Source organism: Topomyia yanbarensis, chromosome 2, assembly GCF_030247195.1.
Source record: "Topomyia yanbarensis strain Yona2022 chromosome 2, ASM3024719v1, whole genome shotgun sequence".
Taxonomy (NCBI): domain Eukaryota; kingdom Metazoa; phylum Arthropoda; class Insecta; order Diptera; family Culicidae; genus Topomyia; species Topomyia yanbarensis.
In genome coordinates this window covers 73,781,850-73,794,102 of record NC_080671.1, presented here as the reverse complement: position 1 = coordinate 73,794,102, position 12,253 = coordinate 73,781,850, and the positions used below count along the sequence as shown (strand labels likewise).

Sequence of the window (12,253 nt, the reverse complement as noted above, 5' to 3'; positions counted from 1 at the left end):
GCGTTTTCCGCTTGTCTTTAGTACGTCAGGATAGGGTTAAATGAGCATTTGATGATTTTTTCCTGCACCATTAATTCTAAAAATAACGAAAGCTTTGCTAATGACACCTAAAGTCTCTATTTTTTGAAGAATTAATTCTGTATAATTACTTCTAGGAAGCATATTCATCGAAATGATTGTTTGCGAAGATGCGTTGCATCCAAAATTGACTATTCGAAACAGCAAGGAACAGTTTTTCAACATTCCCATCACTCTTTTGCATTTTATTTCACTTTAAGGTACCTAACATGGACATGCGACCTTATAAACAAAGTCTGAATACGCCATTCGATACAGCATTTAAATATACGCCGCAACTTGCCATTATCTCGACATATTTTTTTTTTAAATTTTCATTATTTTTAACACCGCTAGGCGGTTATTAAAATACTAAATAATTAAAAAATATAGTCAAATGGTCATAGAAACTGATACTGATGTACTAGATGTAAACGGACACCATTGTTCATCATTTCCTTCTATTTAATGAATAACAAAATGCGGACTAAGAAAACTTAAATTATTTTATTTTGTAGAACAGTATGATTTTTGATAAGACATTTCAGGACAATTTTACTTAAAATCGGCCCATTTTTCAAAAAATCAAAGGTCGCCACCAGTAGGGAGCGTTTTAGCAAACTCAATCAGAAGAAGAAAGGACTTAATATATGCAATAAAATGACGTTTTTTTAAATGAAAAGAGAATGAAAGATCAATGTGTTTGAGGTTCACTACACGAATATGTTTACTGCATTAACTTCATATTTATAAAATAGCGAAAATGCTATACTAAACTGCATTGCTCGTATTCTTAGTTTCATTGGAACGCAAATGGGATTGATATGTAGTCGTAGATTCTTCCGACAGGTTTCTCTATTCTAAATAATTAGTTGAGCTATGTTAGTTGTATTCAAAATGAAACTATTTATTCGCGCTTTATGTGCTAAAACTGTATTTTACATGTTCGGTTGAAAATAGTCGGCAGAACCATGCTGTTATCATAAAAAACACTCAGAGTCGAAGATCATAATAACTGGTAAACAGTCGGCGATTCCATTGGAACTCACGGCGAATGTTTTTCGTGCCAACTTAGTATTCACTTTCCCTAATAATCAGTAAAACACCACTGTAACACTGTTGGTTGGTTATCCAATACATTTAAAATATGTTAAAATTTAGTTTACGCATAAATCACAATTTTCGTCTAAATTTTAGGAATAAATTTGGCCGAAACGATATTTTGTAATTACAAATAAAAACATTTTCTAAAAAAATAATTTTTAGGTGTAAATATACTGCTGCATTTTGTTTTGTAAATATAAGTTAAAATTTTCGATTTCTCAAAATCACTAATTTTTCTAACTAATTTTTTCAACTCATTAAAATCACAATTTTTGTTTGAATAAATAGATTTTTCGAACATCAAAAAATCGTTTGCCTCCAGCAGGTATGTTTGTTTCTTTTTTTATGTTTTCTAGTCAGCTTGGCTGCAAGGTTCGCTTTAACCATGTTTGAAAGATACAGTTTCGATGCGTTGATAGTTTGAGTAATAGTTGGACAATTATGATCAACACCGTCCACCTGGTGTTAGTGTATGTACATTTGTCTGTGTTGGTTCTATTGTGCTTAAACGCTGCTTTACTAGCTAAACTATGCTATCGCTTGTTTATATCATTTAGTTGAGAATATTAAGTAGATTGTGTCTTCTATCATAATTGAATAGTGAAACTAATAGTAATAGGGACAGATCGAGGGCTGAACGTATGAGAGAAACAGTCAACTTGTAAACAAATAAACACCACCACCAATTAAAAAACATTGTTCACAGATACCGGCTATTGAATGCTACTGTTAAAATGTATGGAGAGTATGCAAATAAAATCACATTTACTTGAGCTTATGTTCTGGTTGTTTGCTATGGATTAGAAGCTACTTGCAAATAAAATCTTCCTGCTTGATTTGTTTGTTTCTATCATAAAACTATATATCAAACAAAAAACGTAATCATTAATGCATAAAAACAAATCCATTAAATTAATAAGGAATTTTCATACGCTATGGTTCCAAAAAGTAAGTACGAGACCAATATCAATCATATACAATGATAACAGGAGATGCACTTCCAGAATTCGAATTGGTCATCAATCGAGAATTCTACCATCTTATGTTAAGCAACTTTCGCAACTAGCGTTCAACTATTGATGTTGCTGCCACCGTTCAGTTGGTTGTGTGCCATTTGGAGGATGTCTTTTTTCTCCTTGGGGAACCGTAGCTCTCTTCCAGCCAATCGAGCAGTCTCTAGTTCTCTTTCGGCAATCGCCAATTCCCTACTCAGCAATCCGGGATTCTCGTGCTCCCGCTCGATCCAATCCAAGGCCATCTGTTGACGCATTTCGTCGTCTAGCGAACGGTTGGAGTAATGAGCGACAACTTCTTGCCGGGAGCATTGCCTCTCGCGCATCGCCTTCAGGGAACCGTTCCAGTGAAGCAGCTGAAAGACGGTCATCAACTCTTGGAACTCGAGCATCGTTCGACCTTTGTTGGTTTCCAGCATAAATCTGCGCGTGGAAGAGAATTACTGTTATTTAACCGGAACACATCGTATGACGATTTGTGTGTAATACCTGAATGCTCCGATCCCCGTATCTGGTCCATCGTCTTCAGGATTCTCTCCCTTGAAGGATGCCCGGGCTTCCTGAACAGCCTTCTCGATGAAATCATCACTGATTCGTCGGGATGGGTGCTCGTTGAAAACTGAATTCATTAAAGCTATCTTGGCGGAGCTACGCCGAGCTTCTGCTTTCGTGGGGCAGTTCTGGAAATTGAAATAGATAGAAAAAAAACGTTGGGAGGATACTGAATTGGCATTGTACACTGAAACAAACCTGAAAACTTCCGAAACAGCTTCCGCCGGGGAGGGTCACGTAGCAGACGTAGGGTTGACTGGTTGATGGGATTGATTCGTATATCACTAGTGCGCCATTCTTCAGTTCGGCTCCTCGTGCTGCCTTCATTTGCCAGAATTCCTGCAGCGCCTCGACGACATTGACTGGAATATAAATAAGATGAATGGAAAGGTGAGTATGATAATTACAACATTAGAGGTATGATAGTTCACTGTCGACAGACGAATAAACATAATAATTTAAGGTATTTTTCTATGAATCGGAAAAGAATAAATGCAATTAATTGCATAATATGAAATTAAACTGAGATAAAGTAGAGGAAGATTTGGAATATCCAACTTTAGACAAATTTCTTTGATTACAAATTACGTTAAGAAAATCGTTGTTAGTCCATAAAAAATGAGATATGAAACGAAATAAACAGATATTTGGGTACAGAGAATTTGACATCAGGGTATCTAAAAGCCAAAATACTTGTGTCGTTTTATCTGTAACAATGCATTCAAAGATTTTTTTAAGTGGCTTTACTAAATGCAGATAATCGCTCAACAATGGTAAAATCTGACAGGGGTTTACTTCGACAGGCTAATGACTGATTTGCAGTTAGATAAAATCACTTTATTCTTTGCTATACTACTGCACCTATGCTGTTGCTTAAAAGAATTTTTCAATCAGAGACATCATATGTTTGTGGCCTATGTCACGCCTGTACTCATTTTGCTTTTAAATATTAATTTATAATAGAACGAACGCCGACTTAATACCTAACTTCCATCCAAATACGACACATCGACATCTGACCTGAGTTTGTGCTCAGCGTTGTTTGAATAAATGTGATTTGCATCCAAATTTAAGTAAGAAGGATTATGTTTCATCATCTGGATTCTCACAATATGAACTATTGGAAATATATGGGAAAAATTTTCTTCAAATAATGAATTTCACTTCCTTTAAGAGGAGGTTCTCATTCAAATGACCAAAAAGCAAGTAAAATTTTTTGTGGGCCAATGAAAAAACATAGAAAGAAACAGAAGGTTTTCTTTCGAGAGGTTAAAAGATTTAAATTGAACCGTTATAACAGTTCTCGAATTGCTGCTGAAGAGAATTGGCACTAGTCGAGAGCATCCCATGGCGAAAAGGACGCCGCTTTGAACAACGGCATTTAGAAGCTGTTTGATGCGCTGATCGAAAAACCCCTTTAATACAATATAGTAGACACTTATATCTTACAAAAAATGCAAAGAAAAAAATCAAATTCTTAAAAAAATTTAATGAGACCCTTCAAATTAGTGTGGGATGCAAATCGATGTACCTCGACTTCCTCATCATCCATATACACGGGAATCATCTTCACAATGATGCTTCCAGCCTCGGCTTAACTTCTAACGCCCTTATCACCGTTTGGAACTGTTCCACCAACTACACATTTGGTCTAATTCGAGTTTGTTTTAAATCAATCGAAATGGTAATTCTCGCAGTAGAGACATGTTTCACTTCTACTGTACTATTTGTGCAGTGGGTAAGCAACAAAGAAGTAGGAATTTATTTTTTTTGGACGCGTGTGCTCCGCCAGAAAAAAAATTTGGTGTAGCTAGACTCAAATTCAGTGTTTGAAGTGATGAAGTGTTTACATTCGTGCGGGTCACGGGTACTTGACGCAGCTTTTACAGTTGTCATTATTGCCTGAACAGCAGCCACAAATTTGACAACCGTTTGCGGTTCAGGTGAAGATATTGGAGCTTGGGTGTTGGCATTTCTTTCTGCAAGCGAGCTTTCCGCAGCGGCTTCTGGGCAGGGTTGTCCGTAGTGTGCCGTTTGTTCACAGAACTGGCACGTATTCGTTTGTCCTTGATATGTACAAAGAGTTCGCTGTGTAATGGTATCACCCCCTTCTGTTTTGTACTGCATGGTAAGGTAGGAGGGAATCGGTTGGTCTACCCGCATTCTCACCACAAAGACACCATTTGAAATACCTGGGAAGTAGTTTCTCCACTGCTCCGAAATTCGACATGAATTTTTTAATTGCCACTTCGCAAGTAAATCATATAATTTAACTTCAATATTTCCATTATCCATGTATATAGGGATATTGATTTCAAAGTTGTCACAAACAAGCACGTGTTCTTCTGTGAAATAAATCTTTTCGCCTGGGCGAATTTGTTGAAGGTTATCAGCACCGCATGCCTGACGTGTTCAAGCTGTATGGAGGTGACTTCCGAAAACCGAAGCTGCATTTTCACCTTCAGCAGATGTTCCACATCACTAATCACGTTTTGTTGATGAGATTCAGTCATCTTGAAAAATCACCCAAGAATACAAATAACGGTATCCTTTGTTCTTCAAACAATGCACACAAATAACTGTTTTTTTTCGGTCGCTTCGCACTGGCTCGGACAGAAGCAGGAGCACACTGAGTATCGTGACCGCTGTCTTTGATGGTTGAAAATAGACTGATAGGAACAACTATGTTACGATTTATGAAACAGTTCCTGGTTCAAAAATAAGTTTCTTTCTTGAACTATTCTAATGAAAATTTTAAGACCATGTATAGAGTTGCATGAAAATGAAAATATTTGGAGTCCAGTGAAATTGCATGAATTGCATCATGAAAAAGGGACACATTCTTTCGTGACGTTTACAACTATTTGATGAATCTTCATTCGACAAATATGTTATAACTTTATCAAATGAATGCCTGCATCAAAATTTATTACAGATTCGGAAAGTAGACAAAATTTCACGAAAGATGATCACGTGATCAGTCATCCCGTTTTGCGGTACATAATATGAGTCATACTACGGTTATAAAATTCTCTTTTCACATTCAACGGTGAGAGATAGATAGGTGTCTTTCACAAAGTTGTGGAACAGACATTTTTAGTAATTCTACCGAACTGTGCTTTCTCTCAGCTAAATGGCTCAAATAATGTGCTAGGACTTTTCCCAACGTAGTAAATATTCAGCTATGCCAATTGTTTATCCTAGAAAAATAAAGTTAATGGGAAGTAACTACCGACTGCCTTGCGTTAAAAGGTTAATTTAGTTTTCCTAACAATGCAGATTTTTATTTGTGGTCGTCGCCAAAGTTTTGGGTAATAATTTTTTTTTTATTAACTTACCGTGATAATTAGAGTTAGGGCTACAAACTAGTACGTTTTCACTCTTTAAAATGGTGAAAAGTTGGCGAGGTAGCTAGACTTCTCCGGACTAGGAATCGACAAAGGTGTGAGCCAATGAAATTGGCAAATTCATGTTTTCCTGAATAGTTTAAAATATTTTACAACTCAAAAGTATGCTTCAGAAAAATAGATTTGTACAAAGTTAGCCTCAAATGAGAGGTTCAACGCCCCCATCAGCTGCTATTGAATTTCTAATGGATCCGACTTCCTTATTTTAACGAATTCTATGACCAATGTAAAAAGGTGAATTTTTTTTTCCAAAATGTGACCACAACTGCTTGAATTTGTAGTACTGCTCACCAACAGACATTCAAAGTCTCTTTGGCCACATTGGCCTAAGAGACTTTGGTTCCGGAAGCCCCGGCGGAGGTATCCAAATTCAGAATAACAGTCACATCGGTTTCTCGGAGATGGCTTGACCGATTTGGCCAAACTTAGTCTCAAATGAAAGGTGTTTCATCCCGTAAATGGCTATTTCCGACTTCCGGTTTCAGAGCTACGGGTTGTGGCGTGCAGTCACATAGAGAATTTCGATGCGAACCGATACCGCAATAAATGCAAAAAGCTATAGATCACTGACGGCCAACCGAAGTCTCGTTGATCACATTCATCACTGTAGACGGTTCCTCTGGAAGCTACCCGGAAGAGTGGCCACTTAACAAAATTAAAAAAAAAACTCACATCAGTTTATCGGGGATGGATGGGCCGATTTTCATAAACTTAGTCCCAAATAAAAAATATAGTATCCAAACAGAAGTCTATAAAATTTCGTACGGATCGCTTATATGGGTCTGGAATATAGACTGAACCGTCCGTTTACATATTAAATATAAGCCATATAAGGTGAAACTATATTTTTTCAAAGGAAATTTTAAAGGTGTTTTTGATGCCAAATATCTTTAAAATGCATGAATCGTCGAGATTTTATGTTATCTCGAAAAAAAATGCTTTGAAAAAATTTCGTGAGCATGGTAGTATAGCATATTAATGATTTTTTGCTAAATTTTTTATTTTTATAATTCATGAAAAAATTTCTGTAATTGTTTTTTTTGATCAAGTCTTTCCACTGTGGGAAGACTTGACTAAAAGAATTTAGAAATTGGGGAAAAATAATGGTATTATATGAGCAAGAATCAAAATGCTATATTACTTCTTAAGGAGAAAATTGGTTTAAAACCGTCTTTATGCATAAAGGGCACAAAACCAAACTATAATTGGTGCAGGTGTTTGCGTTTCGACTTCGTCTCTTCAGAATCACGGCACTTGACCAATGCACTAGGAATTTTGCTTGCATTCTCCTGCTTAGCTGGAAACAAGGTTTGATTTGAGTATGTCTCATCAGCAAACAGAACCTCTTCACTTACGGGACATCGTAAGTTAGAAGTTGTTTAGTGTGCTCACAAGTAGTGTTTCCAATTTTGGACTTAGCATCAGCCGTCAGACTGATGGGATTAACATTAACAGAAGGTACCACAAAATAGTAAATATTAGAAATTTCGTACCTTTCTTCAGATGCTTGCCACTTGGTCAAGTCTCCCCAACATTAGTTCTGGTATTCATGGTCGTGCAAATTTTAGTAAAAACTATTCCAATATTCCGATTTAAGTAAAATAGTTTCGCAACGTCGCACAGTGGCGGATCTTCAAACAAAAGTCGGACAAAACCTCAAATGTTACCTAATTTGGCTGAAAATCACAATTTAAGCTAATTTTGAGGTACTGAGCTCATTTTTGATGTCAATAGTCGTAAAATATTAAATGCATGTTACAGTGTCATTGAACCTTTCTTATAACTATGAACCTGTTTTCATGATAGATTTTCCGTTACTGTTCACCAATGTCAGCAATATCATAAAATATGACGAACACTACTTTAAATTGTAGTACGTGTTGGTTTACTGTAGATTGTCTGTTTTACACAAAACACCATGCGCCTCCATATCAACGATAAAGTTTCAAAATCTCCTTAAACTGTTTTGCGCATCTAGGTGCAGAACGAGACCGTGATATTCGAAAAGTAGAGGTTATTTCCCATAGAATGTATACTATGTGAGCGTTTCGAAATGATTCCGAAATTTGCACAGAATACATAAGTGAAGAAAGTATTTTTGATCTTTCCACCTCAAACATATTTAACCGAACAAGTCATAGTTTCAAGCAAATTTACCGAATGTATTTTTATTGCTAGCCAAATTCTTTTATTCCTCTATACAATGAAACTAGTTGTGCTAAAATCGGACCAAAATCAAAAGAGCAACATGCATTTGAAGTGAACAGAGGAATTGTGGTTTCGGAAATGAAAATCATTAAAAAGTCCGGACTTTGCTACGTTTAAACTGATGTGAAAAATCGTATTCTTATCCAATGATCATAAAATTTTGAATATACATCATTCAATACTTGAGAAATTTAGGAAAAATATAAAATATCAATATTTCAAAAATAATTTTTTGAGGTTTTGGTCAGCCTCCAGCCACTGTGCGTCGTAGGGAATAATATGATCTATGACTACTTCGAAAAAATCAATTACTCAAGCAGATATGTGCATACAAAGATTGATAAAAAAGACATCATTGAAGGCCAAATTATTAATAATGGTATATTTTATATGAGAAAAGGATTTTTCATTCCAAACATTTAAATTACTTGTAGGGATCGAAACAAGTACAAACATCTTTTTTAGAAAATTTTAAGATCACGTTATTTCCAATTGTAGTATCTCGCTCTTGGTCAACTCTTCCCACGTTCCCCTATCCTTCCTACACATGATCGGAACATTACTTTTCTTCCACTAGTTGATCAAGACGCCCAAACTAAGTCTCAAACCACCGATTGGATCAAGTTTTCGATTTGGCTTTTTTCCCTAACAAGATTTTTGAACTCGAGTATTGATTTCTTTTCTTGTATATTGTTATTATGTCATGTATAATGAAAATGTAATAGGGTGATGAGCCCATTATCGCTATGTTTCTATTATCACGCTACCCATTTGAAGCCGTTGGTTAGAGCAGTGTCTGCCATCTTTGTTTAACGCATTGAGTAAAATGGTAGCGCAACAATAGGAGCACTCGATTCGTGTTTTCGTTGCGCTCAAACACGAGAATTTCACTGTTTTCAGCGCATGTATGTTATTATCTTGGTACTTAACAACGAAGCAAAGCTATTGATGCCAATTTGTACGCATTCCATTGTTTGTAGGCCGAGTAATTAATGAATCAGTGCGGCGCCCTTCTTAGTATGGTGAAAATAGGCACTTCACCCTATATGCATTTGAAAGTATACAACGAATATAAACAACAATGATATTCTAGTGTTCATTGTCGAGAAAGGCACAATTGCACCGCTAGGTGTATTAAACCAGGTTTTTTCATAATTCGTTTGATTGATGCTAGAGGCGTAAGCTCAAATTAGCTTGAGATTTTTGTAGGTTCTGGTTGCGTTCAAACAAGAAACAAGCGATATTCGTTTAATGAAAACATTATACCCGAGAGCAGCCAGAGTGTTCCTATTATGCTGCATTTTGTGAGAACCCTGAGTCTTCTGCGTTGTTGGTCTGCAGAAAGATTTTTCTTCTTGATGTACTCGAACAATTATTAAATGTATCATAACCCCTATCGACTGACAGTTTTTCCTTTGAAATATGCAATTGTCTAATGTCGTCACTTTCTTTGAAGTTTCGAATCCAATTTGCACTGCCCCTAAGAATTTTCGCAATTCCCACCTGAATAACAAGTAAAAAAAAACTACAAGATATCTTTTACTGGCGTCATTTTTAATTTCCAGACGGACGCTTGACTCATTATCATTTAATTGAGCGATTTTAAGAAGAAAAGGCCAGTCTGCCTTGAATAGAAAATTTGTCTTTAAATTTTCCCAAAAATTAGTGATAAAAAAAGATGTTGCCAGAACAGGAATGTGACAAAACAGGACCACACAGTGGCGGGTTTCCCTAAAAACCTGGCCAAAATTTGCATGGTAGTCCTTTGCGCTCTAGTACATATATTGTCTTTCAGATGGTGCTGCCGCATGCTTTTTTGGGTGAAACTTTCAAAAATTCCCGTATTTGAGATATTGACACACACACAAACAGTTCACACCTCCATGTTTTGCTCAAATTTTTTTATCGAGCTCACGAAATATCAATATTATTAAGGTGTAGCTGGACTTTGATAACAGTGTCTTCGAATCTAGAATAATGGAAAGTTATGCTGACGGTATGTATTTTTTTTATATGTATTGATGTCATATGACGTAGGACGTACACTCCAGCTTGTCGAATTTGTATTTGAGAAGGTTGTCAGTCGTAATATGTCAGCAAGCATGACTACACACCTTGGATGCCCAAAGCTATACCAGGAAGCAGGGGCGGATCCAGAAAAAAATTTCGGGAGGGGTCTGAAATTTTTATTTTAAAATGAACATTGTACAATTCGTAATAGATAATTGCCCTTAATTATTTAATAAAACTTTAGTTAGTCAAATTTGGTTTGAGGTGATTTTGAGTTTGAAACTAATATAAACTTGTAAACAAGTAAAAAAATTCCGAGGGGGTCCGGACCCCTAGGACCCTCCCCCTGGATCCGCCGCTGCCAGGAAGCACTGGACGAGCATGTTCTAACCAAGCATAACGCATGTATTTTAATGGACGTTTCATCGTAATAATAGACTTTGGACAACTCTTCGGTCCAATAATTTGAGTTGTAATAAAAGTTTTGCAATAGTGTTATATAATATTTCATAAATTAAAATAACTGATAACATCTATTCTCATAAAAGCTACATCATCGAGACGCACAAACATCTCTAAGCGTGCAAACCAACAAATCTTAAAATTTGATACATTATAAACGTTATTGACATCCACTGGAACCATTAATTCGTATAAATTCACCCATATTTAGATCAAAAGGTCGGCCATTTTGCATGTATTTTGAAAATCTGATATCAAAATCGTAATCTACGCTCTAAAAAACTTAAAATGGATTAAGCCACAATCGCACCCATACTACATCAACAAATTAAAGCGATATACAGGCGTTACGGAAAGAAAATTTAACACAATTATAGAACACATAATTTTGTTCACGTTCCTGTTTTCGTAACGATTATACGTATTTGTTACAGAACCCATGACACTTTATGTTTGAAGTGATCATATTCTGTTTGAAGTACCACTGGAATGATTCCATATTTTCCTGACTTATAGGGAGCAATACTTTCAAGCCCTCTTTATAATTTTCGATTTCGAAAGTAGCTTAATTAATGTACTAACCTCGTTGAGACACTTTTGCAAAGGCTTTTCCAACATCTTCATTCAGAGAATCAAAGAACATTTATGTAAGCTTTGCGAGCTGACATAAATGCCATTAATCCATCCCAGCGTCTGCGATTCCAAACTCTGCTACATAACTTTTTGAGTTTAGCAAGTTCGGCATTTCACCTAGGGGTTCCTTTAGAAGCACGCATAACTTAAAGCGGACAAGCCTATTGGTATGCTGCTACTATAGGTCAGTTTCATTCACGAACTCATCCATGTCACCTGGATAACCAATCGTTTGGAAATATGATGTTTTTATGATCAAGCAACGACGGCTCGACTCGTTCGGTACGAGCCAGTTTACCAACTCATGCATATTACTGTCCGAGCAGAGAGTTACACCTAAAACCTCTTCCCTGTCAGCATGTGCAAAATTTAGACGATTACTTCATAACAAATGGTTTAAAATTTATGCCAACAACAAATTACGTGAATTTTGTAAATATAACAGTGTATAATTTAAGGTTACATTAATTTGTATTTCGTCGCTGTTGTGCTATCTTATGACCATTTTGCACATTTCGAGAAAAACGATTTTTAAAGTTTGAGATGGAATATCTTGCAATTGGTAAATAGTAGAAACAATTCAGAGAATACAATTGATGCTTCTGTCTATTTTGTATTAATCTCTCAAATATTATGAAGATCGGTTGACTATATTACGAGTTTTTGCTAAACATGTAAACAAAAGTCACACTCATACGTGTCATAGGTGTGTATTGTTGACAAAATTTGTATGGCGTGTCATAATCGTGCATGGAAAATTTTCCATAGAAAAAAATCATCAATTATTAACTTATTATTATTTATATC

General features: G+C 35.9%; 1 protein-coding gene across 7 annotated transcripts in view; it reads right to left on the bottom strand.

Annotated features, from left to right (window-relative positions):
• Positions 1-974: 974 nt before the first annotated feature.
• LOC131678454 (protein limb expression 1 homolog) overlaps positions 975-12,253 on the bottom strand; it is a 168,017-nt gene continuing 156,738 nt past the window's right edge. For all 7 annotated transcript variants that reach the window (XM_058958620.1, XM_058958626.1, XM_058958622.1 and 4 more), the window contains 3 exons: positions 2,925-3,088; positions 2,664-2,854; positions 975-2,597 (listed from right to left, as the gene is read on the bottom strand). In XM_058958620.1, coding sequence (XP_058814603.1) covers positions 2,231-2,597; positions 2,664-2,854; positions 2,925-3,088 — 722 coding nt within the window. In that variant the 3' untranslated portion in view covers positions 975-2,230. The remainder of the gene's footprint in view (positions 2,598-2,663; positions 2,855-2,924; positions 3,089-12,253) is intronic.